The 25,777-nt window shown below is 49.0% G+C and overlaps 1 protein-coding gene across 1 annotated transcript; it reads left to right on the top strand.

The window, feature by feature from the left end:
• Positions 1-13,740: 13,740 nt before the first annotated feature.
• Positions 13,741-24,702, top strand: ALOX15 (arachidonate 15-lipoxygenase). The gene is made up of 14 exons (XM_030924253.1): positions 13,741-13,899; positions 15,698-15,899; positions 16,197-16,278; positions 16,357-16,479; positions 16,645-16,748; positions 16,948-17,108; positions 18,072-18,215; positions 19,342-19,551; positions 21,804-21,890; positions 21,987-22,156; positions 22,320-22,441; positions 23,341-23,441; positions 23,566-23,733; positions 23,843-24,702. Exons 1-14 carry the CDS (start codon positions 13,765-13,767, stop codon positions 24,020-24,022), a joined length of 1,989 nt encoding a protein of 662 aa, XP_030780113.1. The 5' UTR covers positions 13,741-13,764; the 3' UTR covers positions 24,023-24,702.
• Positions 24,703-25,777: the final 1,075 nt, after the last annotated feature.

The raw sequence follows: 25,777 nt of genomic DNA, 5'->3' as shown, positions 1-25,777 counted from the left end.
CCGCCAGGTCGCCCGGCTAGTTTTTTGTATTTTTAGTAGAGACGGGGTTTCACCATGTTAGCCAAGATGGTCTCGATCTCCTGACCTCGTGATCCGCCCGTCTCGGCCTCCCAAAGTGCTGGGATTACAGGCTTGAGCCACCGCGCCCGGCCTAATTTTTATATTTTTAATAGAGACGGAGTTTCACCATGTTGGCCAGGCTGGTCTCGAACTCCTGGGCTTAAGTCACCTTCCTGCCTCAGCCTCCCAAAGTGGTGGGATTACAGGTGTGAGCCACTGCACCCAGCCAAAAAAAAGTAGGAATTTTTGTTAATAATTTTTATCAATATCAATAAGCTGACTGCAAAATTTATAGCAAAAGGCTAAGGTAATGGAATAGCTAAAATAGTTTTGGAAATGAAGAACAAGGTTACTTGATTTCGATACTTATAAAGCTATAGTAATAAGTCAGTGTAGTATTGGTGAAATGATAAGCACATAGATCATGGAGCAAAATAGTCCAAACATAGGCATAGATATGGTGAACTGATTTTTGGCAAGGATGCAAAGGCAATTCAATGGAGGAATCAAGAAATGGTGCTGGAACAATATTTGCATATGAATATTCATATGCAAAAAATGAACTTGACCCATTCTTCACATTTCATACAAAATTTAACTCAGAATGTATCACAGACTTAAATATGAAGTGTGAAATCATAAACCTTCTAGAGAAAACAGGAGAGAATCTTTATGATCTTTTGTTAGGCATAGATAAAACATAATCCATAATGGAAAGAAATTGACAAATTGTACTTCATCATAATTTAAAACTTCTGCTCTGCTAAAGACACTGCTAAGAGATAAAAAGGCATCTTTACTCTCCGAGATGTTGCTTGTGGGGAGAAAATATTTGCAAATCACATCTTTCAAAGGACTTAATATCTGGCAGGACGCAGTGGCTCATGTCTGTAATCCCAGCACTTTGGGAGGCTGAGGAGGGCGCATCACCTGAGGTCAGAAGTTTGAGACCACCAGCCTGGCTAACATGGCAAAACCCTGTCTCTACTAAAAATGCAAAAATTAGCTGGGCGTGGTGGCGCATGCCTGTAATTCTAGCTACTCGGGAGGCTGAGGTAGAAGAATAGCTTGAACCCGGGAGGTGGAGGTTGCAGTGAGCCGAGATTGTGTCACTGCACTCCAGCCTGGGTGATAGAGTGAGACTCCGTCTCAAAAAAAAAAAAAGAGGACTTAATATCTAAAATATTGCTCCACTCTGGGCTGGGCAGGCTTATGCAAACCTATCTGCAAAAGTCTGAGGAAGCTGAGAGGCTGAAGAAAGAGGCTAATATATCTAGTTTCTCAGGAGGAAACATTTAATAGAAACTTAGGAACAGAGGCCACATCTGTGTCTCAGGTGGTGTGAGATGAGATTGTGGATCCCCTGCGCCTCTACTCCCTAGACCCAGGCCTTATATATCACAGGGAAAGGGCATGCTTCAGAAGGTATGTATAGGACAATAGCTGAAGGGTAGGCTTTATGGTAAGTACATACTCTTATACAAGGAACAACAGATAAACTGGAAATCTTAGCGGCTCCTTGAACTGTGGTTAATCAAAAGTCCACATGAGGCCGGGCGCAGTAGCTCATGCCTGGAATCCTAGCACTTTGGGAGGCCGAGGCGAGTGGATCACTAGACGTCAGCAGTTCGAGACCAGCCTGGCCAACATAGTGAAACCCCTATCTCTACTAAAAATACAAAAATTAGCCGGGCATGGTGGTGCATCCCTGTAATCCCAGCTACTTGGGAGGCTGAGGCAGAAGAATCACTTGAACCCAGGAGGCAGAGGTTGCAGTGAGCCACGATTGCGCCACTCTGCTCCAGCCTGGGTGCTTGAATGAGACTCTGTCTCAAAGAAAAAAAAGGCAACATGGCTGCTTAGCATCCAAGCTGGAGTTGCTCCACAAATATATAAAGATCTCTCAAAACTCAACAATGAGAAAACAAAGAATCTGCAGAAGTTTAAATAGATACTTCACCAAAGTAGATACACAAATGTCAAATAAACAGTTGAAAAGATGCTCAGTATAATTAGTCATTAGCAAAATGTAAATTAAAACCATAATGGCATACCACTGTATGCCTATTAGAATGGCTAATCCCTCCCCACTCCCCCACAAACCATCCCTTGCTTCCATAAACGAACAGTACCAAGTACTGGTGAGGTTACAGAGCAGCAGCTGGAACTGTCATACATCACTCGTAAGAGACTGACTATACAAAAGGACAATGGACAGAATCATATATGAAAAGAGACCTTTGTCCCATAACCTCTGTAGCAACCAGCCCCGGAAGTCAAACCATGTTCCTTCCAGCACAGGAAACCAAACAATATCCTCCACAGCAATTGGCCTCAAACAGTCAGGACTTGGTCAATAACCGCCAGATTTCTTCATTTTTGTCTCCACTTCCACTTAGGACCAACCGGAGAGAAGCAAATATGCACTCCTAATCAATCGTATAGGCTGCTCTGCTTCTACCTAGTCTGCTTATAGCTTCTCCGTGCCAACAGCCTCCAGTCAGCTTGTTCTTAGGAAACCAGAAGTGGGAGGCCCACGGAACTCCACTCCCTGACATCTTGATTGTTGAGAATTTGCCCTCAGAGGCTGAGCCAGATTCACATCATCAACTTCTGCTCCAAAATCTGAGGTGGTTCTTTCAGGACTAACTCTGTTATTTTATTTTCTAAGGTAGAAGATACCCTCTCCCTCTCTTGCATGAATTCAGGAAGATCTTCAGGTTATTTCGAAGTCTGAATTTTCCCAATGAAGCTACTCTATAAATTACTATCTTCCTCTAACTGATCCTTGTTTTCCAAACTGCATTCCATATTATCTGGTGCTTTTGTTCCTCTAAGGCTCCTCTGGCCTTAACACAAATGGACAGAGTGGTTTTTCCTCCTGCCTGTGGGAGTATGTTTATCTGAAGTCTGATGGCCAAACCCTGTATCTTTTTGAGAAGTGCTGGGCAGCGGCAGAGTTGAAGGCATTGACAGCTTGGAAGTCAATTTTAATTTTTAACGCTGGACAGAAAAAAATTCCATTAGTCGTTTGCTTCGTTCCTTCAGGCCTACACTTCAGTGACATGTTCTTTTTCTTTGTTTATTTGTTTTGTGTTGAGACAGAGTCTTGCTTTGTCGCCCAGGCTGGAGTGCGCTGGCGCAATCTCGGCTTGCTGCAGGCTCCGCTTTCCAGGTTCAAGCCATTCTCCTGCCTCAGCCTCCCAAGTAGCTGGGGTCACAGGCACGCACCATCGTGACTGGCTAATTTTTGTGTTTTTAGTAGAGATGGGGTTTCACCAGATTGACCAGGCTGGTCTCAAACTCCTGACCTCAGGTGATCTGCCTGCCTTGGCCTCCCAAAGTGTTGGGATTACAGGCATGACTCACTACGTCAGGCCTTCAGTGACATGTTCTGACCACAATTTCAAATCCTTTTGTTCAGTCCCAGTCCTGTCTACCCCCTGAGAATGTCAATATCTCCAGTTTCTGGTAGCAGGTGATTTTAACCAGAGGTTTCAGAGCGTGCCTTTGTGCACCTAAATCAGCCTCCAGGGAATCTTACCTCAGCCGAAGGAATGGAGTGGAGGTTGATTAATTTCACACACATCACATACACTTCCTGAGATTCTAACGTCTTACAAAATGAGATGTTTGTAGAGCCTGGTAAACACCAGCTATTGAGGTCTTCTGCCACCAGTGATTTCACCAGGGAACACCTCAGGCTCAGTGGCCCCATGACATTCATGGAATGATGTGTGTGCAGCTTATGGAATGTCTAAACACTCAATTTGAGATTGTGCATCCATTCATTCCTGGAAGGCTGTAAGGCTGATTTCAGTGTAGTTACACAATTTCCCTTTGTCTTTGAAGTGGATTTCCTAGGCCCATAGAGCCGTGTGTGGAATTCATATTAATATCCTTGCAACAATTATCCGAAGTTTGGCAGTAGTGGGAGTACACTTCTGGCTCAGGACCAACACATAGCTGGCTACACCACCTTATCTCAAACTATCCTGGATGGGACCTAAAGATAGCATAATGGTCAATTAGGGACATCCCTGTCCCCTTCATTCTAGGAGAAATTTCCTTATCCACCCCTCACATTTTAATGGCCTGAAGAAATCTAAAGGGTTCCTCCAAATTTCTGTGAAAGATTCAGACTTATGGACTTAGTATATCTTTTGCTTCTAATCCCAGACCCCAATATGATGTCTCTGGATGGCCCTTGTGGAAATTTAGATACAAAATTCAGTTACTTCATTCCAAATCACTTCACATTACATCAAGCATTTTATAAATTGTATGGAAGTTCCCGAAATCTATTGGAGGAACCCCACCATGCAGCATAAAGTATTCAACAATGTCTTTTCCCTCCCATATCCTGCTACCTTTCTTCTAGGACTGTGAGAAGCAATACTTTTTTTTTTTTCTTGAGACGGAGTTTTGCTCTTGTTGCTCAGGCTGGAGTGCAATGGCGTGATCTCAGCTCACTGCAACCTCCGTTTCCAAGGTTTAAGTGATTCTCCTGCCTCAGCCTCCCGAGTAGCTGGGATTACAGGTGCCTGCCACCATATCTGGCTAATTTTTTTTATTTTTAGTGGAGACAGGGTTTCACCATGTTGGCCAGGCTGGTCTCGAACTCCTGACCTGATCAGGTGATCCACCTGCCTCAGCCTCCCAAAGCGTTGGGATTCCAGGTGTGAGCCACTGCGCCTGGCTGACAAGCAATATTTGACATTCTCGACATCACTTTGACAACATAATACTTGTAAAGTACAATATTAACATATTTTTTTGATTTTGTTTTTTTAGAGACAGGGTCTCACTCTGTTGTCCAGGCTGGAGTGCACAGGCACAATCATAGCTCACGGCAGCCTCGAACTCCTGGGCTGAAGTGATCCTTGCACCTCAGCCTCCCACACAGCTGGGATTACAGGCGAACACCATCATGCCGAGCTGATATTTTTTATTTTTGTTTTTATTTTTTGAGATGGAGTCTCGCTGTGTTACCTAGGCTGGAGTGTGGTGGCCGTCATCTTGGATCACTGCAACCTCCACCTCCTGGGTTCAAGCGATTCTTATGCCTCAGCCTCCCGAGTAGCTAGGACTACAGTTGCCCACTACCACGCTCAGCTAATTTTTGTATTTTTAGTAGAGACCGAGTTTCATTATGTTGGCCAGGCTGGTCTCGAACTCCCAACCTCAGGTTATCCACCTGCCTTGGCTTCCCAGAGTGTTGGGATTACAGGCGTGAGTCACCGCACCCAGCCTATTTTTATTTTTGTAGAGACAGAATCTCACGATGTTGCCCAGGCTGGTCTCCTGAGCTCAAGTGATCCTCTCGCTTCAGACTCCCAAAGTGCTGGGATTCTAGGTATGAGCCACTGCACCCAGTTGACACATGTATTTTTATGATCTTGGTCTTTTCATAATCTCAGCTGGGGCTTACTGCACTTGAGCTCAGTTTTGGATTTTTGAGTTTCAAAAACCCAGGCATTAGGAGACCCACGGAGAAGCAAAGTCTGCATCCAGGGTCCTCTCTGCGCTTATCTTGGAAATATCATCTGATGTCAGTGTCCTGGAGCCACATGGGGACAGAGAGGGGCACACATAAGTGACCAGTGGATATCACCTGCATAGAAAAGCTTTGTTCGTTGTCCAAGGCTGTCCCTTTGCAGCCAATGTGTCACCTATTGACTGTCTCTCTCCTGAAGCCCTGCTCAGCTCATCGGAGGTGGATGGCTCTTCTTTCAACATCAGCGTTATTTGTCAGCTGCTTTGCTGACTGATCAGTTTTCTTTTTTCTTTTTTTTTTTTTTTTTTGAGACGGAGTCTCGCTCTGTCACCCAGACTGGAGTGCAGTGGCCGGTTCTCAGCTCACTGCAAGCTCCGCCTCCCGGGTTCACGTCATTCTCCTGCCTCAGCCTCCCGAGTAGCTGGGACTACAGGCGCCCGCCACCTCGCCCGGCTAGTTTTTTGTATTTTTAGTAGAGACGGGGTTTCACCGTGTTAGCCAGGATGGTCTCGATCTCCTGACCTCGTGATCCGCCCGTCTCGGCCTCCCAAAGTGCTGGGGATTACAGGCTTGAGCCACCGCGCCCGGCTGATCAGTTTTCTAACAGTACTTCTATGGACTTTGCAAAGTCTTCTAATGTTTCAATACTTGAAATTTCACTCTGTAGCCAGTTAGATGGACAAAAGTAGTAGCTGGTATTAATAAAGGAAGAAGAGCCAGGCGCAGTGGCTCACGCGTGTAATCTCAGCACTTTGGGAGGTCGAGGCGGGCCGATTGCCTGAGCTCAGGAGTTTGACACCAGCCTGGGCAACACAGTGAAACCCCGTCTCTACTAAAAATATAAAAAGTTAGCCAGGCCTAGTGGCAAGCGCCTGTTGTCCGAGCTACATGGGAGACTGAGGCAGGAGAATCGCTGGAACCTGGGAAGTGGAGGTTGCAGTGAGCCGAAATTGCGCCACTGCACTCCAGCCTGGGTGACAGATCGAGACTCCAGGTCAAAAACAAAACAAAACAAACAAACAAACAAAACCACAAAAAGCAAAAACCACAAAAAAAAAAAAAGGAGGAAGAGGTGAGTGAACTAATTTTGAAAGTGGTCAGTTCATTGAATATTTTTTGGCTTTACATAAGCTTGGGAGTTGGAGGATTCAGAAAACAAGCATGCAGACCATATTAGTTATCTATTTCTGCTTTACAACGACCTCAAAACTCAGTGGTGTGATGGCACATGCCTGTGGTCCCAGCTACTTGGGAGGCTGAGGTGGGAAGATCACTTGAGCCTGGGAGGTGGAGGCTGCAGTGAGCTGTGACTGCACCACTGCAGTCCAGCCAGAGTGACAGAGCAAGACCCTGTCTCAAAAACAAAACAAAACAAAACAAAACAAAACAAACACCCATTTCCTTACACAGTTTTGGGAGGCAGTTAGTTCTAGTTCAACAGACTTATGAGGTTTCAGTCAAGAGGTTGGCTGTAGTCATCTGAAGTCTTAACCGGGGCAGGAGGATCTGTTTCCAAGATGGCTCTCCCACGTGACTGTTAGTTGGAGGGCTCAGTTCCTCACTGGCTCGTAGCAGAAGGGCTCAGTTCCTTGCCCTGTGGACCTCTCCATAGAGTTTCTCGAGTGACCTCATGACATAGTAGTTAATTTCTCCCAGAGAAAGCAGAACAAGAAAGAGGGAGAGTGGGGAGGGAGGAGAAGGAAAACTCCAATGTCTTTTAGGACCTAGCTATGGAAGTCACACACATCATTTCATACTGCATTGGCGTTGCAGACCAACCCAGATACAATGTAGGAGACTACACAAAGGCATGCATATCAGGAGGTAGGAATCACTGGAGGACATTTTAAAGAATGGCCGCCACCAGCGTGCCCTCTGACCTCCGGTGATTTACATTCCTTCCACATGCAAAATACACTCACCCTCTCTCAAGCTACCCCAAAGTCTAATCCCATTATAGCATCAGCTCGAAGTCTAGCATTTCATCATCTAAATCAGATCCATGTGTAGATTAGATTTCTCAACTGTATCACCTTAAGTATACGTCCTGAGTACAATTAGTCATCATCTTCTTCTTTTTTCTTTCTTAAAGAAGTTTCACTCTGTTTCCGACGCTGGAGTGCAGTGGCACAATCTCGGGTCACTGCAACCTTGGCCTCTCAGGTTCAAGTCATTCTCCTGCCTCAGCCTCCTGAATAGCTGGGATTACAGGTGTCCACCACCACGCCCAGCTATTTTTTGTATTTTTAGTAGAGATGAGGTTTCACCATGTTGGTCAGGCTGGTCTCGAACTCCTGAACTCAGGTGATTCTCCCACTTTGGCCTCCCAAAGGGCTGGGAGTACAGGCATGAGCCACTGTGCCTAGTCTCCTCTTCTTCTGAAGACCTGTAAACTACAGAGAAAGTCATCCGACCCCACCCCCAACATACAATGTTGGAACAGGCATAGGCTAACCACCACAGATATCCCTACTCAAGATGGGAAGAAGAGGCCTGGGTCTTCCTCTCCAGTCACAACCGCATCATAATCTAACCTCGCTCAGTCTGCCCACAAGTTACCGTGAATTACTTTTGGAGGTCTTCCCAACTCTTCAATCACACTTCTAATCTGCAAGAAAATTATTGGGTGTGTGCCATTTCTATGGAAGATGAATTTTACCCACCACATTCTGATTTTTCTGAATTTCACTTATAAAAAAAAAAACTTTTGGTCGGGCACGGTGGCTCACGCCTGTAATCCCAGCACTTTGGGAGGCTGAGGCGGGCTTATCACATGAGGCCAGGAGTTTGAGACCAGCCTGGCCAACGTGGCGAAACCCCGTCTCTACTAAAAATACAAAAATTAGCCAGGTGTGGTGGCAGGTGCCTGTAATATCAGCTACTCGAGAGACTGAGGCAGGAGAATTGCTTGAACCCGGGAGGCGGAGGTTGCAGTGAGCCAAGATTGTGCCACTGCACTCCAGCCTGGGTGACGGAGCAAGACTCCATCTCAAATAATAAAAAAAAAAGTTGCACTTGGGTCTTGGGGCTTCCTCTATAACCACACTTGATTATAGTTAATGTTTCAATAACAGCATTCATAGCCTTGTATTTTATTCAAAATACAATTTTTGAAATTAACTCATGCTTCTTAAAAAAAATTAGAAACATTCCAAAGTGTATAAAACACAAAAATTCCTTCCATACTTTCTCTTCACTCCCTAGAGATAATCGTTGCAAATACTTTTTCAAGTATTTACCTATACTTATTGTTGACAGAGTTTATGCTCATACTTTTTTTTTTTTTTTGAGACAGAGTCTCGCTCTGTCGCCCAGGCTGGAGTGCAGTGTCACGATCTCGGCTCACTGCAAGCTCCACCTCCCAGGTTCACGCCATTCTCCTGCCTCAGCCTCCTGAGTAACTGGGACTATAGGTGCTCGCCACCACGCCCGGCTGATTTTTTGTATTTTTAGTAGAGACGGGGTTTCACCCTGTTAGCCAGGATGGTCTCGATCTCCTGACCTCGTGATCCGCCCGCCTCGGCCTCCCAAAGTACTGGGATTACAGGCGTGAACCATCGTGCCCGGCTATGCTCATACTTTTTTTCAAATATTTACCTATATTTATTTTTGACAGAGTTTATGCTCATTGCTGAAAGAGTGTTTAATGTTTGAGGATAGTTTAGTCCATGGAGAGAACACTCCACAAATATTCATTTTTTTTAATGCTCAATTTATTAAAAATATACCTATAAACAAAATTTAGAAATGTGTTTTCTTTAATATTCAAAGATTGATTGCAAATTTCATTAAATTTCCTTCAACAATTTAAACTGTAATTACAAATTCACCATGAGGATTCTTTTGAATACAGTTATTTATTTATTTATTTTTGAAATGAAGTCTCACTCTGTTGCCCAGGCTGGAGCGCAGTGGCGTGATCTCGGCTCCTTGCAACCTCTGCCTCCCAGATTCAAGCGATTCTCCTTCCTCAGCCTCCTGAGTAGCTGGGATTACAGGTACGTGCCACTACACTTGGCTAATTTTTGTATTTTTGGTAGATACAGGGTTTCACCACGTTGGCCAGGCTAGTCTGGAACTCCTGACCTCAGGTGACCAGCCCGACTGAGCCTCCCAAAGTGCTGGGATTACAGGTGTGAACAACTGCACCTGGCCTCTTGTGAATACACTTTAAACTTCACACAAAATAAACACACATGCAGTGATTACAAGACTTACTGTAATTATTCTTAAATCTGTTTTAAATTACCAGCATCCTGGATTTATTACTTCACTGGTTTTTACTTGTTTGTGTTTTTCCCTAGGTATATGATACTTTGTTATTTTCTAAAAAATTTCTTTTGATGTTTCCTTGTGTTCCTGAAATCTTATCAGATCCTATTTCCACCCAAATGGTCTAATATTCTCAATCCTCAGATCAACCAAGGCTATAGACTTGGGCTTCTCAGCAGATTGCTTCATGGTTGGGGCTCCAAAGGTGGTTGCTTTTCTCAAAGAGCTGTATCTTTTTGTAGTAAGATTCTGCTACCTCAGTACCCTTACTTTTTAGCAACGTCAGTATGTCCCACAGGCTTGTCATGTGTTTTACCCGCCCAAAACACAAAATCAGCTACCCTCCAAGGATCCAGGTTTCTTTTAGTGGATAATTATATTATAGACCAAAATCCAGGCTCTAAGGAGCTGATGTTGGTAAAAAGGACCTTGTTGTTACTGAGCCCCTCTTAGTAGTAATAGAACTGAAAGACAGTGAATACTCCTATTATATAAATAGTCCTTACAAATCAATAAGAAAAAGACCAAGGCAGGATGTGGTGGCTCATGCCTGTAATTTCAGTGCTTTGGGAGGCTGAGGTAGGAGGATTGCTTGAGATGAGGAGTTTGAGACCAGCTTATGCAACATAGCAAGACCCCATCTCTACTAAACATGAACAAAATTAGCTGGGTATGGTGGCATACACTTGTAGTCCCAGTTACTTGGGAAACTAGGTAGGAGGATCATTTGAACCCAGGAGTTAGAGGTTTCAGTGAGCTGTGATGGCACCACTGCACTCCAGTGACATGGTGAGACCCTGTCTCAAGAAAGAAAGAAAGAAAGAGAGAGAGAGAGAGAAAGAGAAAGAAAGAAAGAGCCCAAAATCCAATAGAAAAATGGAACAGCCAGTTCATACAAAACGAAATACAAATAGCTCCTACAGTATAGAAAGATGCTCAACTTTACTCATAATAAGGGATATGCAAATTAAAATTAAAACTAGGATACCATTTTTCACCTGTCCGATTGGCTAGGGTAATCGTGGTTATTAACACACCATTGACAAGAGTGAGGAAGAACGGGCATTCTCAGACATAGTCCACTGCGGGGGTGTAAATCAGTACAACTTTCTACGGAGGGCAATTGAGCAGTTTCTGCCAAAATTTGATATGCTTTTGGTCCAGAAATTCTATCTCCAGGGTTTTGTTCTACAGATATACTTTCATACGAGAAATGCTGTATATACAAGGATTATTTCTTTCAGCACTTTTTCATAGTTACAAAAGATTACTAACAATCTGTGTCCACTGTAAGAGACTAGTAGAATTTATTATGTTACAGCAAATAGCAGCTTCAGCAAAGAACAAGGAAGCTCTTTGTGCACGGATATGGAATGACCTCCTGTTGCACTGTGGAGAAACGAGATGCAGAATAAGGTGTGCTATGATGTGCAGGAAAAAGAAAGGATAGGTGTGTATTTGCTCTGTAATATTAGTGCACAGAAGAGACTGGTAACAGTGATTGCTGGGAATGGAGCAACTGAGTGGCTTGGGGCCGAGAGGAGGGAGAAACTAGTGAATACCACTTTGTACCTTTTGAATTTTGAATCAGGTGAATGTACTTCCCACTAAACAATTAAGCAGGGTGGGGCGTGGTGGCTCACAGCTGTAGTCCCAACACTTTGGGAGGCCAAGGCAAGTGGATCACTTGAGGTCAGGAGTCCAAGACCAGCCTGGCCAACATGGTGAAACCCCATCTCGACTGAAAATACCGAAAGTAGCTAGGCGTGGCCGTGGGTGCCTGTAATCCCAGCTACTCCGGAGGCTGAGGCAGGAGAATCGCTCGAACCTGGGAGGCAGAGGTTGCAGTGAGCCGAGATCACACCGCTGTACTCTAGCCTGGGCAACAGAGCAAGACTCCATCTCATTAAAAACAACAACAACAACAACAACAACCACCCAAAACCAAAAAACAAGCAAACCAGAAAATATGCATCACAGACATCTTTTCGTGGACTTCATTTGTGTTACCAGACTGACTGAAATCTATGCCATGGAGCTTATGTTACTACTCCTCTTTTGTTTACATTGTCTGATAGCTATTTGTTTCCCTTTGTCTCCCTCAAGGGAAGGATTCATTTATAATGAATTTTTCAGCTCAGTGTGTTTCAGAAAAACACTTGTTGACACCCACAAGCCCTGACACTGTGCTGTCTCCAGGGGAAATAAAAGTGGGAGTCCTGCTGGGTGTGTAGTCCTTGCCTAGGACGGGCTCATATCAGTGGGGGATACAGACATACAAACAAAAGCTCATACTGCAGTATAAAGTGTGCAACAATAGAAGTGTGCACAAGGAGTAAAGTGTTAGAAAGGAAAAGCTGAACCTGGCGTGGAGCCTGGCGCGGTGCCTCACGCCTGTAATTCCAGCACTTTGGGAGACTGCGGCGGGTGGATCACGAGGTCGGGAGTTCAAGACCAGCCTGGCCAACATGGAGAAACGTCATCTCTACTAAAAATACAAAAATTAGCTGGGTGTGATGGCGGGTGACTGCAATCCCAGCTACTTGGAAAGCTGAGGCAGAGAATTGCTTGAACCCAGGAGATGGAGGTTGCAGTGAGGCAATATGGCGCCACTGCACTCCAGCCTGCATTCCAGGGTGACAGAGTGAGACTCCATCTCAAAAAAAAAAAAAAAAAAAAAAAAAAGAAAAGAAAAGAAAAAAAAAAAAAAGGAAGGAAAGCTAATTTGCTCTGGTGGGGTGGTGGGGGATGAAAGTACCGGGCAAGACTTTCCTGAGAAACTGGAGATTAACTAGGGTTTAGAAGCATGAATAGATGAATAGATTAATCCAGGAGCAAGTTCTTTGCCAGAACAGCAGTGCGGGGGCGGGGAGTTCCAGGGAATAGATGGCTCCAGACCAAAGAGAAATTGGAGACGAATTAGGGTTTATAGAAGCATGAACAGACTAACCCAGAAGTGAGTTCTTTGAGAGAACAGCAGGGGGGAGGTTCTGGGAAACACATGGCTCCAGAACAGGAGATGCCAGGGTGCAGTGGGCTGAGAGGTGAGGAGGGCTGGTCAGGTTAGCAAGGGCACTGAATGCCAGAAACATTTATTTGGACTTTTATTCTGCAGGCAACAGGCAGGTAGAGGCTTTTACGCTCAAAAGGAATGAGTCCCAGTGGCTGGCAGCAGAGAAGGCAAGTGTGCAAAGTTGGTCGAATGAATTCCTTGGCCTGAATGTACCTTCCTCAAATGCCACCGCAAACTGGGTCTCCTCACCCACTTCACCCTCTCCTGCAATCCAACTTGTGAGGCGTCTGTGTGTGCGTGCATGTGTGTGTGTCCTTGCTTGTATGCATGTGTGCGTGTGTGTCTGTGCGTGTGTGTCTGTGCGTGTATTTCCATGCGTGTGTGCGCGTGTGTACGTGTGTGCCTGTGTGTCTGTGCGTGTGTGTGCATGTGTGCGCGTGTGTGCGCGTGCATGCATGTGTGTGCATGCATGTGTGCGTGAGTCTGTGCGTGTGTGTGTGTGCGCGTGTGCACGCATGTATTTAGATGGAGGTTGGCTTCCCAGTCATCCAGGCTTGGCCCAAAGTCCGTGGTACACAAGTGCATAACTCCTACCCCCACCTCGCCTGCCTGCTGTACCAGGCGTTGATTCCCTCTTCCTGCATGTTTTCGGTTCAAATCCTTTTCTTCTCCCTCCCGTCAAGATAGTGGTTTCCACTCCCTACTCTCGCCAGGACACCGCCTTTTGGACTGGGGCTGAATTCTGCCCTTTGAAGCTCTGCTCCTTGGAGCTGGGGGCCCCAGCGGTAGGCGGAGTTGGTTGGAGACCTGCCACCCACATTCCGACCCCAAGCGACCTAGGAGAGGGCGGGGTCTCAGGCTGGGTTATTTAGCTTGTCCACCCTTCTTCCCCACCACAAGGAGCGAAACGTCTTTGAGCAAGATGGGTCTCTACCGCATCCGCGTGTCCACGGGGGCCTCGTTCCATGCGGGTTCCAAGAACCAGGTGCAGCTGTGGCTGGTCGGCCAGCACGGGGAGGCGGCGCTCGGGAAGCGACTGTGGCCCACACGGGGCAAGGTGAACTCCCCAGAGCCGGGCGGGGTGGGCTGCGCGCCTGGCTCCGAGTCAGTCAAATACCCGGGAGGCCACGCGCCCCCGTCGGCCTCTGGCCGATTCTCTTTGCCGAGGGCGCGTGCACTGGGCTCAAAGACAGCGCACGGAGGCCGCAGGAATGGGGGGCTTTAGGGCAGTTGGTGGCACCCAGTAAGCTCTCAATAAATGTTGCCGCTACCCGATCTCCTTGGAATTGAGGAGATGCTCCTGTGCGCCCCTCACTGCACAGAGCTCCCTTGTCTGGAAACTCAGCGGTCACCGGAGCGCCCGTCGGTCCTCCCGCTTTCTCTATCTTAAAAAACCGTTTCAACCGCTAGCGCTGTTGGATCTCTGACCTTTCGGGCTTTATCACCTGGGGTGGGGTGGGTGATGAGAGGGAAGGGATGGGGAGTCAAGGCAGGAGAACGCTCTCGATTTCCCGACCCACCTCCCGTCATATCTCATGTCATATCTACCTGGTGTTCTACCCGTTCTACCTGTTACTTTTTTTCTTCCGCGAAACCCCAAATTGCCATCCCTGCTCTGGCCCTCTCCCAGATCCCCAGATCCGGATGTCTGTCTCAGGGAACGTCAAAGGAACATGCCCGAACGAGGTCCTCCCCTCTTCCCACCTCCCAGCCCTCTCCTCCTGCCTCCCCCGGTGTCACCCGCGCCTCCTCCCTCGCTTCACCTCCCTCTAAACAAGAATCCAGCGCAGTCAGTTCTAGACCCTGAGCATCTCCCGCGTCGCTGGCGAAGGGAGCCGGAAGGAGAGAAAATGCGCACGGAGCGGGTTGCGCCGCGACTCCATGGTGAGGGGACGGGGCACGGAAGGTGGAAAGGCGCTCCCTCCTCCCTTTTTTCCTGCCTATGGTGGGCAGTTGGTGACACACAGTAAACGCTCAATAAATGTTTCCGCTACTCCATCTCCTTGGAATTAAGAGGATGCTCCTGGGCGCCCCTCATGCCACACAGCTCTGGTGTCTGGAAACTGTGGTCGCCGGAGCCATCGTCGGTCCTCCCGCTTTCTCTATTTTAAAAGCCATTTCAAACCTCCAGCGGCCTCGCCGCCTCTGCTGCAGACCTTCCAAGCCCTTCTGAAGCCAGAATGATTTCTCCCTAATTCACTACCCCTGCTTAACACATTCAAATGGCTCCCGCTTGTTCTCGGACCAAATCCAAAGCCCTTGGCGCCACCTTTGAGAGCCTCCAGACCTGCCGACTCCCCACACCTGGGCTCTGAGCTCCAGCTCCAAGATGCTGCGCGCCCTCCCATCCCCGCTGCTCTCTCTGCCCGGCGCGCCTTTCCCCGCCTTCCCTTTCTCTCACTCTCCCTGGCTGAGCCCTCTCAGCCTCCAGGTCTCCGGGAAGGTTGTCCCCAGGCCAGTGGGGCCCCTGCAGGTCCTCAGCCTTGGGCGGGGTGGGGGCAGGGGGTGGTCGCACAGCGGGAATTGCCACCAGCGCGTCCCGGCTTCACAGCGCGCTCGTCCAGGGCGCGGCGCCGGCCCAGCCCAGCGCTTGGCACAGTCAACGACCACAGGGAGGAGAAAGTGAAAGCAGGAGCGGACCTTCCCACCTGCCGTCCCCGTCCCCTCAGAACGGAGTCCTGGGGCCGGCTGCTCGGCCCTGTCCCTCTCTCTCTCTGGCTCAGTCCCCTCACTCTGATACGTCTCCTCCTCTCAGAGCCTCCAAGGAAGGGCGTGGGCGCTGGAAGGAGCAGGGCTCAGCCGGGTGCCCCTCCCGCCCGTCCCCACCCGGGCTGAGCCTCTTCTGTCGCCCGCAGGAGACAGAAATCAAGGTGGAAGTACCGGAGTACCTGGGGCCGCTGCTGTTTGTGAAACTGCGCAAACGGCACCTCCTTCAGGACGACGCCTGGTTCTGCAGCTGGATCTCCGTGCAGGGCCCCGGAGCCGGGGACGAGGTCAGGTTCCCTTGTTACCGCTGGGTGGAGGGCGACGGCGTCCTGAGCCTGCCCGAAGGCACTGGTGAGCGCGGGGCTGGGGGTGTCAGGAGGCCTCTGGGGTGCGAGAGAAGCTGGGGGGATGCGCGTGTGGAGAAGAGAGCGCAGGATGGAGGTGCTGGAACCTGGAGCCCCGGGGTCTTTGGGGGTGTCGAAGGGGCGGTGGCTGCAGCTGGCACAGAGTGGCTGGAGCCTGGGGGAGGGGCGTGATGCTGAAGGGGGAGAGGCCACACAGAAGGACGGGGTGATGAGGCTCTCCCGGCAGGGGCGAGAAGAGGCTCTCAGAAAAAGTCACTGGCCAAGCCCTCCCCTGTCCTTCTAGGCCGCACTGTGGGCGATGACCCTCAGGGCCTGTTCCAGAAACACCGGGAAGAGGAGCTGGAAGAGAGAAGGAAGCTGTACCGGTGAGACCTTCTCCCCTGGCCCCACCTGAGCTGCTGATGCTTCCAGCACCCACGCCTGATTTCCTTCCTGCCCCACAGGTGGGGAAACTGGAAGGATGGGTTAATTCTGAGTGTGGCTGGGACGAAACTAAGTGACCTCCCTGTGGATGAGCGATTTCTGGAAGACAAGAGAGTTGACTTTGAGGTTTCGCTGGCCAAGGGGTGAGAGCAAAGGCAGGCTGGGTGAGAGGGAGGTGTGCTGGTCTAGTGGAAGCCAAGGGGCTTATGGGCTGCAGTGCACTGGACTGGCCCCAGATCGGTGCCTGTGGTTGCCATGTTGGAGTCTCAGAATGATGCTCAAACCCTTTGCCCCATCCTGCCCTGAAGGCTGGCCGACCTTGCTATCAAAGACTCTTTAAATGTTTTGACTTGCTGGAAGGATCTGGATGACTTCAACCGGATTTTCTGGTGTGGCCAGAGCAAGCTGGCAGGTCAGTTCCCCCTCCCCGATATGTCTCCCAGGACCCTTACCTACAGATCCCACCCAACCCAGGGGAACTGAAAGAAGCAGGGTGTGGAGACCAGAGATTGGGTCCTTCTGGTAGGCTGGAGTCCAGGGGGCATGGTTGGTGGGGTTGGAAGGACCAAGAGCTCAGATCCCACAACTTGCTAAACAATTGCCTTCCCCAGAGCGCGTGCGGGACTCCTGGAAGGAAGATGCCTTATTTGGGTACCAGTTTCTTAATGGCGCCAACCCCATGGTGCTGAGGCGCTCTGTTCACCTTCCTGCCCGCCTCGTGTTTCCTCCAGGCATGGAGGAACTGCAGGCCCAGTTGGAGAAGGAGCTAAAGGTATGGACATCAGAGCCCCAAGGAGGCTCAACAGTGCAGTGCAGTGGGCTAGCGTCAATGATGCTGCTGCGGGACCCACTGTGGGCCTGGCTTGCTGCCAGCCAGCAAGGAGGGATTCTGCAGGAGAGGTCCTGAGGGATCCTGGAGAAGCTCAACTGCTCGGCCTCCTTCCCACACGAGAATAGCTGCGGAGGGAAGGCGTGCAAGGTGGAATGGTTGGTAGAAACAGGGTCCAATGAAGAAACATAACTGGCCCTTGCTGCTAGGGATTTAGGGAGTGTGCAGAGTAAGAGAATCAGGGTCAGAGTGCTGTGGCTGTTAATCAGGAGGCGACATGGAACAACAGAGAGGAAATTCATGGGATTACAGGGCAGATAGGCTTGGATGTGAATCCTGGTTCTGCTATTTGTAAGCTGTGTGATCTCAGGCAAAGCATCCAGCCTCTCTGATTATCTGTTTCCTCTTCTGTAAAATCAAGGCTCATTCAACTAAGTGTTATAAGGCTGAGCTCAGTGGCTCACACCTGTAATCCCAGCACTTCGGGAGTCTGCAGGAGGATCACCTGAGCCCAGAAGTTGGAGGCCAGCCTAGGCAACATGGAGAAACCTTATCTCTACAAAAGCACAAAAATTAACATCTGTAATTTTTGGTGTAGTGGCATACACCTGTAGTCCCAGCCATTTGGGAGGCTGAGGTGGGAGGATCACCTGGGCCTAAGGAAGTCAAGGCTGCAGTGAGCCGTGGTGATCCTGCCACTGCACTCCAGCCTGGGCAACAGAGTTATACCCTGGCTCAAAAACAAAAAACAATGATATGAGGCAATAAGCACATGATCCATTACCTGGAACAAAGTAGGTGATGGAGACAAGTTAGCTCCTCTCTCTCTCTTCCCCCTTGGAGGAACCAGAGTAGGAAGAAGATGCTTTATGTTGATAGCAGTCCTTGACCTCTTCTCCCACCCAGGGAGGCACACTGTTTGAAGCTGACTTCTCTCTGCTGGATGGGATCAAGGCCAACGTCATTCTCTGTAGCCAGCAGTACCTGGCTGCCCCTCTGGTCATGCTGAAACTGCAGCCTGATGGGAAACTCCTGCCCATGGTCATCCAGGTGAGAGGACTCAGGATTTCTGCTCCCAGTCTCCAGCTTTCTTAGCTCAGCCCCTTATCGAAATTCACTGAGCACCATCTGCAAAGGCGCTGGGCTAAGGCACCGGGAGAAACCCAAGGAGAAAATGCACCAAGTCTCTGATTCGAAGGCCTTGCAGCGTAGCTACAGAGACACTTGGGGCCAGTCTGCAGAAGATCCGGGACTGAGGAAGTCCCTGAGGACAGAGACAGCCCAGGAGGGATCAGGGGAGGTGGGATGTCATGAGCCTTGGAGGAGGGCCAGGTCTCAGACAAGCAGGAGGGAGAGAAAGGACCAGTCCTCAGTGGCAAGACAGAGTGGGCAGAGGCTGAGGTAGAGGAGTCAGGAGACTCCTAGGGGACTGTTGGACTGGGGCCAGACTAAGCCAGGCTAAGGAGTATGAGGTGGGAAGCTGGAGAAGGCTGTGACGAAACGTGCTGTGGGCACGCGGTGTGGGCGGTGGTGTTTAGGGTGGATTGGAGAGGGGAGATGATAGAAACAGGGACTGGGGCAATGTGCTCCAGCACTGACCCCAGGAGGAGGGGAGCTCAGATGTGGGTGGTGATCGTCGGAATGGAGAGGACAGGTGGATGCGAGTGCAGAGGGAGATCAAGGAGAAGGGAAAGGGGAGCCAGGCCAGGTGCCTGCAGAAATAGCACCAATAAAGAGAACAGGGTGCCCAGGTAGACTTTTGTCTGGCCAAGGTTGAGGTAATGGAAGACATTTAAATCGTCCAGCAGGCAGCTGAGAAGAAGAGATTTATCATTTGTGTAGAAGTGGGGCTAAAAGATGAGATTTCGAAAAACAGCGTGGGATGAAGGAAGCAGGTGGTTTGAATCTTTTCCACACTGCGGAGACTGAAAGGGGAAGTGGAGGCTGGAGGAGGCACCAGAAGAGCAGTTTCTGCAGAATGCTGGAGGCAAAGCAGCTTGCAGGGTGCTAATGCACTGAGTGGGTAGGAAGGGGAGGGGAGTGGGAGCAATGAGATGGGGAAAGCGAAACACATTTGGAGGATGAAGGGTGAGGTTAACATGCAAGGGGGCGGGGGTCGGATTGCTGAGCGCCCGGCACTCATGCCTTCTCTCCCCACACCTTGTCCCTGCTCCAGCTCCAACTGCCCAGCACAGGATCCCCACCACCTCCCCTTTTCTTGCCCACGGATCCTCCAATGGTCTGGCTTCTGGCCAAATGCTGGGTGCGCAGCTCTGACTTCCAGCTCCATGAGCTGCAGTCTCATCTTCTGAGGGGACACTTGATGGCTGAGGTCATTGCTGTGGCCACCATGAGGTGCCTGCCGTCCATACATCCTATCTTCAAGGTAACACCTTATCCCCTTCTCTCCTGCCTACCATTATCTCTGCCCCAGGGCACGTTCCCACCTCTGGAGGCTTCCTTTCTGTGAGGTCTCAGGGTATGGAGAGAAACAATGAACAGACAATGCAAGAGCAACAGAGAATGAGCAGGGCTGGCCATGCATTTTCAAAGGGGTATCACCTCCCACCTGGGGAAAGTGGCGGAAACAATCTTGCTCTTTTTATATATAAAGCACAGTACATGCAAATGACCAGGGATTCCATCCAACAAGAGGAACCCATGCAAATAACATTAAAAAGATCTTTTACAGATAGTCATTGATTTTTTTTTTTTTTTTTTTTTTTTTTTTTTGAGATGGAGTCTCCCTTTGTTGCACAGGCTGGAATGCAGTGGTGTGATCTCGGCTCACTGCAACCTCTGCCTCCTGGGTTTAAGCAGTTCTCCCACTTCAGCCTCCCCAGTAGCTGGGATTACAGTCACGCACCACCATGCCTGGCTAATTTTTTTTTGTATTTTTAATAGAGACAGGATTTCACCATGTTGGCCGGGCTGGTCTCGAATGCCTGACCTCAGATGATCCCCTTGCCTCAGTCTCCGAAAGTGCTGGGATTACAGGCGTGAGCCACCGCGCCCGGTCCAAGCTTGTCTTCTTTAAAGAACTGAAAGAAGGCGAGCGTAATGGATGAAGGGGAGAGGGAGGAGACCAGGCTCTGGAGGGAGGCGGTGATTAGACCATCCATTCTCAGTGGGGGCAACAATGTCCTCCAAGGGATGAAGCTGGTTGGAAAATGTGTGTGAAAAATATTATTATTATTATTAATTAATTTATTTATTTTGCCGCCCAGGCTGGAGTGCAGTGTCATGATCTTGGTTCACTGCAACCTCTGCTTCCTGGGTTCGAGTGATTCTTCTGCTTCAGCCTCCCAAGTACCTGGGATTGCAGGTGCCTGCCACCATGCCTGGCTAATTTTTGTGTTTTTAGTAGAGACGAGGTTTTGCCATGTTGGTCAGGCTGGTGTCAAACTCCAAGGTGATCTGCCCACCTCTGCCTCCCAAAGTGTTGGGAGCTGCCGTGGCCGGCCAAATCTTATTATTTTATATAGCACAGATATAATGTGATATATATCTATATAAAGCACAGATATAATGCACTACATAGACAGATATACAGTATATATGTAGTACTACTATTTAATGAGGTGGAGTGAGATTAGGAAAAAATATCTCCAAAGGCTACTTAGTAGGTGGTTAAAAAAAAAGTTGAGAAATCTTGGTCTAGACCTATGAAAAAATATGAAAAGAAAAAGAGGCCAGGTGCTGTGGTTCATGCCTGTAATCCCAGCTACTCAAGAGGCTGAGGCACAAGAATCGTGTGAACCCAGAAGGCAGCAGCTGCAGTGAGCTGAGATCACACCACTGCACTTCAGCCTGGGCAACAGAGCAAGACTCCATCTCAAAACAAAACAAAACGACAATAACAAAAGAATGATTTCTTTCAATTATCATAAAGCACTAAGTCTGGTTTGTGGAATGCAAATAGTCGATGCAAATCAACTGAAAACTCAGTGGTTTATTTTTATATATTTATTTTTAACTTTAACTTTACGTTCAAGGGTACATGGGCTGGTTTGTTCTGTACATGGGGGCTTGGTGTACAGATTATTTTGTCACTGGGTAATAAGCATGGTACCCGGTAGGTAGTTTTTGGATCCCGTCCCTCCTTCCACCCTCCGCCCACAAATAGATGCTGGTTCCCTTATTTGTGTTCATGTATACTCAGTGTTTAGCTCTCACTTATAACTGAGAACATGCCATATTTGGCTTTCTGTTCCTGTGTTAGTCCACTTAGGATTATGGCCTCCAGCTCCATCCATGTTGCTGCAGAGAACATGATCTTGTTCTTTTTCATGGCTGCATAGTATTCCGTAGTGTATATCATTTTCTTTACCCAGTCTATTGTTGATGGGCATTTAGGTTGATTCCATGTCTTTGCTATTTTGAGTAGTGCTGTGATGAACATACGTGAGCATGTGCCTTTATAGTAGGGCGATTTATATTTTGGGAGGTATATATCCAGTAATGGAATTGCTGGGTCGAATGGTACTTCTGAAAACTCACTGTTGAGAGGCCACTGAACTTTACGTCTGTGCTTTTTCTGAAGACCTGGTGCCTTTCCTGCTTGTCAGCCCCTGTTTCCTGCAGGGCTCTGCTGCAGTTCTCCTCTGACTCTGCCCTTCCCTGTGTTTCTCCCTCTAGCTTATCATTCCTCACCTGCGATACACCCTGGAAATTAACGTCCGGGCCAGGACTGGGCTGGTCTCTGACATGGGAGTTTTTGACCAGGTATGGGAAGAGAAAGGGAGATTCTGGGCCACTCTTCTTTCCAGCTCTGGATTCAGGGCAGGTCAACTGCCTGACCCTGCTCATCCTCACCTCCAGGTGGTGAGCACTGGTGGGGGAGGCCACGTGGAGCTGCTCAAGCGAGCTGGAGGCTTTCTAACCTATAGCTCCTTCTGTCCCCCTGATGACTTGGCTGACCGGGGGCTCCTGGGAGTGAAGTCTTCCTTCTATGCCCAAGATGCACTGCGGCTCTGGGAAATCATCTTTCGGTGAGGCAAGGGGGAAGGCCAGTGGGGGTGCAAGTGCAGGTGGAGAAGACGTCTAGGAGAGCAGGAGGTCTGCCTCTGGTTGGGGGTCTGGGGCCCTGACCTGGCCATGTGAGCAGGGGCAGAGCTGGCTTCAGCTAACTGGCCCTGCTCCGTTGGTTGGTAGATATGTGGAAGGAATTGTGAGTCTCCACTATAAGACAGATGTGGCTGTGAAAGATGACCCAGAGCTGCAGACCTGGTGTCGAGAGATCACTGAAATCGGGCTGCAAGGGGGCCAGGACCGAGGTAGGAGGAGCCCCTGCCCTGAGATCTCAGACACAAAACCCAAGAGACCTCCCCAGAATCTCCTGTGCTTCATGAAATCTCCCAGAAGCATTTCAATACCTATGAGAACTCCAAAGGCCTTCTCAGATTCCACTCCCTCTCACCTAGAGACAGGTCCCTGTCCTACACGCTGAGAACCCCTAGGTGCCAGATGCAGCGGGACCAGTGGCTGCTCATAAATGTTTAACTGACTCTTGGGAAGAGCCGTCCTGATTTGTAGCTGTTGCACATTTCCGTGGTATAAATATTTCTACTGTGGCCACCAAGGTGATGCTGACCAGCTTTTGCTAAACACCTAACGTCATTGACTGACTCTTGTGAGCCAGTGTGAGTCAGTGGCAGCACCCCACTGAGTGGGACCCCCCAGCAGAGATCCCCACTCCGCCACCCCAACCTGCTGTCATGGTAATTCCCGTAAGAGTTACTGAGCATTCCTGGCCGGGCGCGGTGGCTCAAGCCTGTAATCCCAGCACTTTGGGAGGCCGAGACGGGCGGATCACGAGGTCAGGAGATCGAGACCATCCTGGCGAACACGGTGAAACCCCGTCTCTACTAAAAATACCAAAAAACTAGCCGGGCGAGGTGGCGGGCGCCTGTAGTCCCAGCTACTCGGGAGGCTGAGGCAGGAGAATGGCGTAAACCCGGGAGGCGGAGCTTGCAGTGAGCTGAGATCCGGCCACTGCACTCCAGCCCGGGCGACAGAGCGAGACTCCGCCTCAAAAAAAAAAAAAAAAAAAAAAAAAAAAAAAAAAAAAAAAGAGTTACTGAGCATTCCTGCCGCTCTTTCTCACCCCGCCTTGTTCTCCTCTCTCTGCCCTACTCCTGCCTTCCCAGCTTCTAACTCTCCTCACCCCCTGCAGGGTTTCCTGTCTCTTTACAGTCTCGGGATCAAGTTTGCCACTTTGTCACCATGTGCATCTTCACCTGCACTGGCCAACACTCCTCTGTGCACCTGGGCCAGGTACTTACCAGAGATGGGCAGCTGGGAATTTGGGGCCTGGAGTGAGGGAGGGGTCTGTGTGCAGGTGGGCCACAGGGCTTTCCTGCTTAGCAGGCACTGACTCTGGATCCCTGCCCTTCCTTAGCTGGACTGGTACGCTTGGGTCCCTAATGCACCCTGCACGATGCGGCTGCCCCCACCGACCACCAAGGATGCAACACTGGAGACAGTGATGGCAACACTGCCCAACTTCCATCAGGCTTCTCTCCAGATGTCCATCACTTGGCAGCTGGGCAGACGCCAGCCCATTATGGTGAGAGCCGAGTGCCCAGGGCCCTAAGGAAGGAGGCAGCTGTGGGGACGTGCGGCATCCCAGACTGGGGGTCATAAGGCTCTCAGCCGCCTTTTCCTCTCCCTCCCAGGTGGCTGTGGGCCAGCATGAGGAGGAGTATTTTTCGGGCCCTGAGCCTAAGGCTGTGCTGAAGAAGTTCAGGGAGGAGCTGGCTGCCCTGGATAAGGAAATCGAGAACCGGAATGCAAAGCTGGACATGCCGTATGAGTATCTGCGGCCCAGCCTGGTGGAAAACAGTGTGGCCATCTGAGCGTCGCCAGCCTTTGGTTACTTCAGCCCCCCTCACCCAAGCCACAGGCTGACCCCTTGGTGGTTACAGTCCTGCCCTCCCAAGTCCCACACTCTTCCCATGTCCCACCCTCCCTCAAGGGGCACCTTTTCGTGGTCTCTGCACCCAGTGAACACATTTTACTCTAGAGGCGTCACCTGGGGCCTTACTCCTTTTTCCTTCCTCCCTCCTTTCCTATCTTCCTTCCTCCCTCTCTTCCTCGTTCTTCATTCAGATCTATAGGGTAAATAGCCACAATTATATAAACCATTTCAAGGCTAGAATAGGGGGATAATATGTATTACTCCACACCTTTTATGAATCAAATATGATTTTTTTGTTGTTGTTAAGACAGAGTCTCACTTTGACACCCAGGCTGGAGTGCAGTGGCGCCATCACCACGACTCACTGCAGCCTCAGCCTCCTGGGCTCAAATGATCCTCCCTCCTCAGCCTCCCGAGTAGCTGGAACTACAGGCTCATGCCATCATGCCCAGATAATATGTTTTTATTTTTTATAGAGATGGGTCCTCACTATGTTTCCTAAGCTGCAAATAGGATTTTGAACCCAAATTGAGTTTAACAATAACAAAAAGTTATTTTACACTGAAGATGGAAAAGAACTAGGACTAAAGTATTTTAAATAAAATATTGGCAAAAGAATATAGAGCCTCAAAAAATGTTTCTGGGTTCATATGCTTGATGTGGTAAAGAATTTAAAACTTTTAATTTTTTTTTTTTTTTTTTTTTTTTTTTTTTTTTTTTTTTTTGAGACACAGTCTCGCTGTTGCTGCCCAGGCTGGAGTGCAGTGGTGTGATCTCAGCTCACTGCAACCTTCGCCTCCCAGGTTCAAGCAATTCTTCTGCCTCAGCCTCCCACGTAGCTGGGATGACAGGCACCCGCTACTATGCCCAACTAATTTTTTTTGTATTTTTAGTAGAGACGGGGTTTCACCATGTTGGCCAGGCTGGTCTCGAACTCCTGACCTCAGGTGATCTGCCCACCTCAGCCTCCCAAAGTGCTGGGATCACAGGCACGAGCTGCCGTGCCCAGCCTAAACATTTTTAAAAATTAAAAAGAAATTCTCTTCTAACTGTATAGGATTTAACTTGTGTCCTGAAGTCAGACACACTACGAAGCAAATCATTAACATCATGAGTCCCAAGAATGTTTGACTCTGAAGATTTTCATTTCATGGCTCTGGCAGAAAATACTAAACAAAAGTCAGCTGGTTGAACTGAGGAAGCCGCTCCTGGCTGGAGGTACTTGGCCTTAGGGCTTCGGCCTGAGGCATCGGTGTCTTAACCCATCTGCAGTTCACCACTTGGCAAGCTCCAAGTTAATATAATTAACTGGAAGAAGGAAACATCTCATTATTACCATAATGAGTACAACAAGGGATTCAATGAATTTCAACTTCTGGATCATATTACAACTTGGGGAAAATAAACTTGGAAGTTTTATTTCTTTTTTATTTTTTTGAGACGGAGTCTCGCTCTGCCACCCAGGCTGGAGAGCAGCGGTGTGATCTCTGCTCACTGCAACCTCCGTCTCCTGGGTTCAAGCAATTCTCCTGCCTCAGCCTCCCGAGTAGCTGGGATTACAGGCACCCATCACGATGCTTGGCTAATTTTTTTGTATTTTTAGTAGAGACAAGGTTTCACTGGGTTGGCCAAGCTGGTCTCGAACTCCTGACCTCAGATGATTCACCCCTCCTTGGCCTCCCAAAGTGCTGGG

Source organism: Rhinopithecus roxellana, chromosome 19, assembly GCF_007565055.1.
Source record: "Rhinopithecus roxellana isolate Shanxi Qingling chromosome 19, ASM756505v1, whole genome shotgun sequence".
Lineage (NCBI taxonomy): Eukaryota > Metazoa > Chordata > Mammalia > Primates > Cercopithecidae > Rhinopithecus > Rhinopithecus roxellana.
The sequence above is the reverse complement of the archived record's forward strand: the minus strand, read 5'-3'. Positions and strand labels throughout refer to the sequence as shown.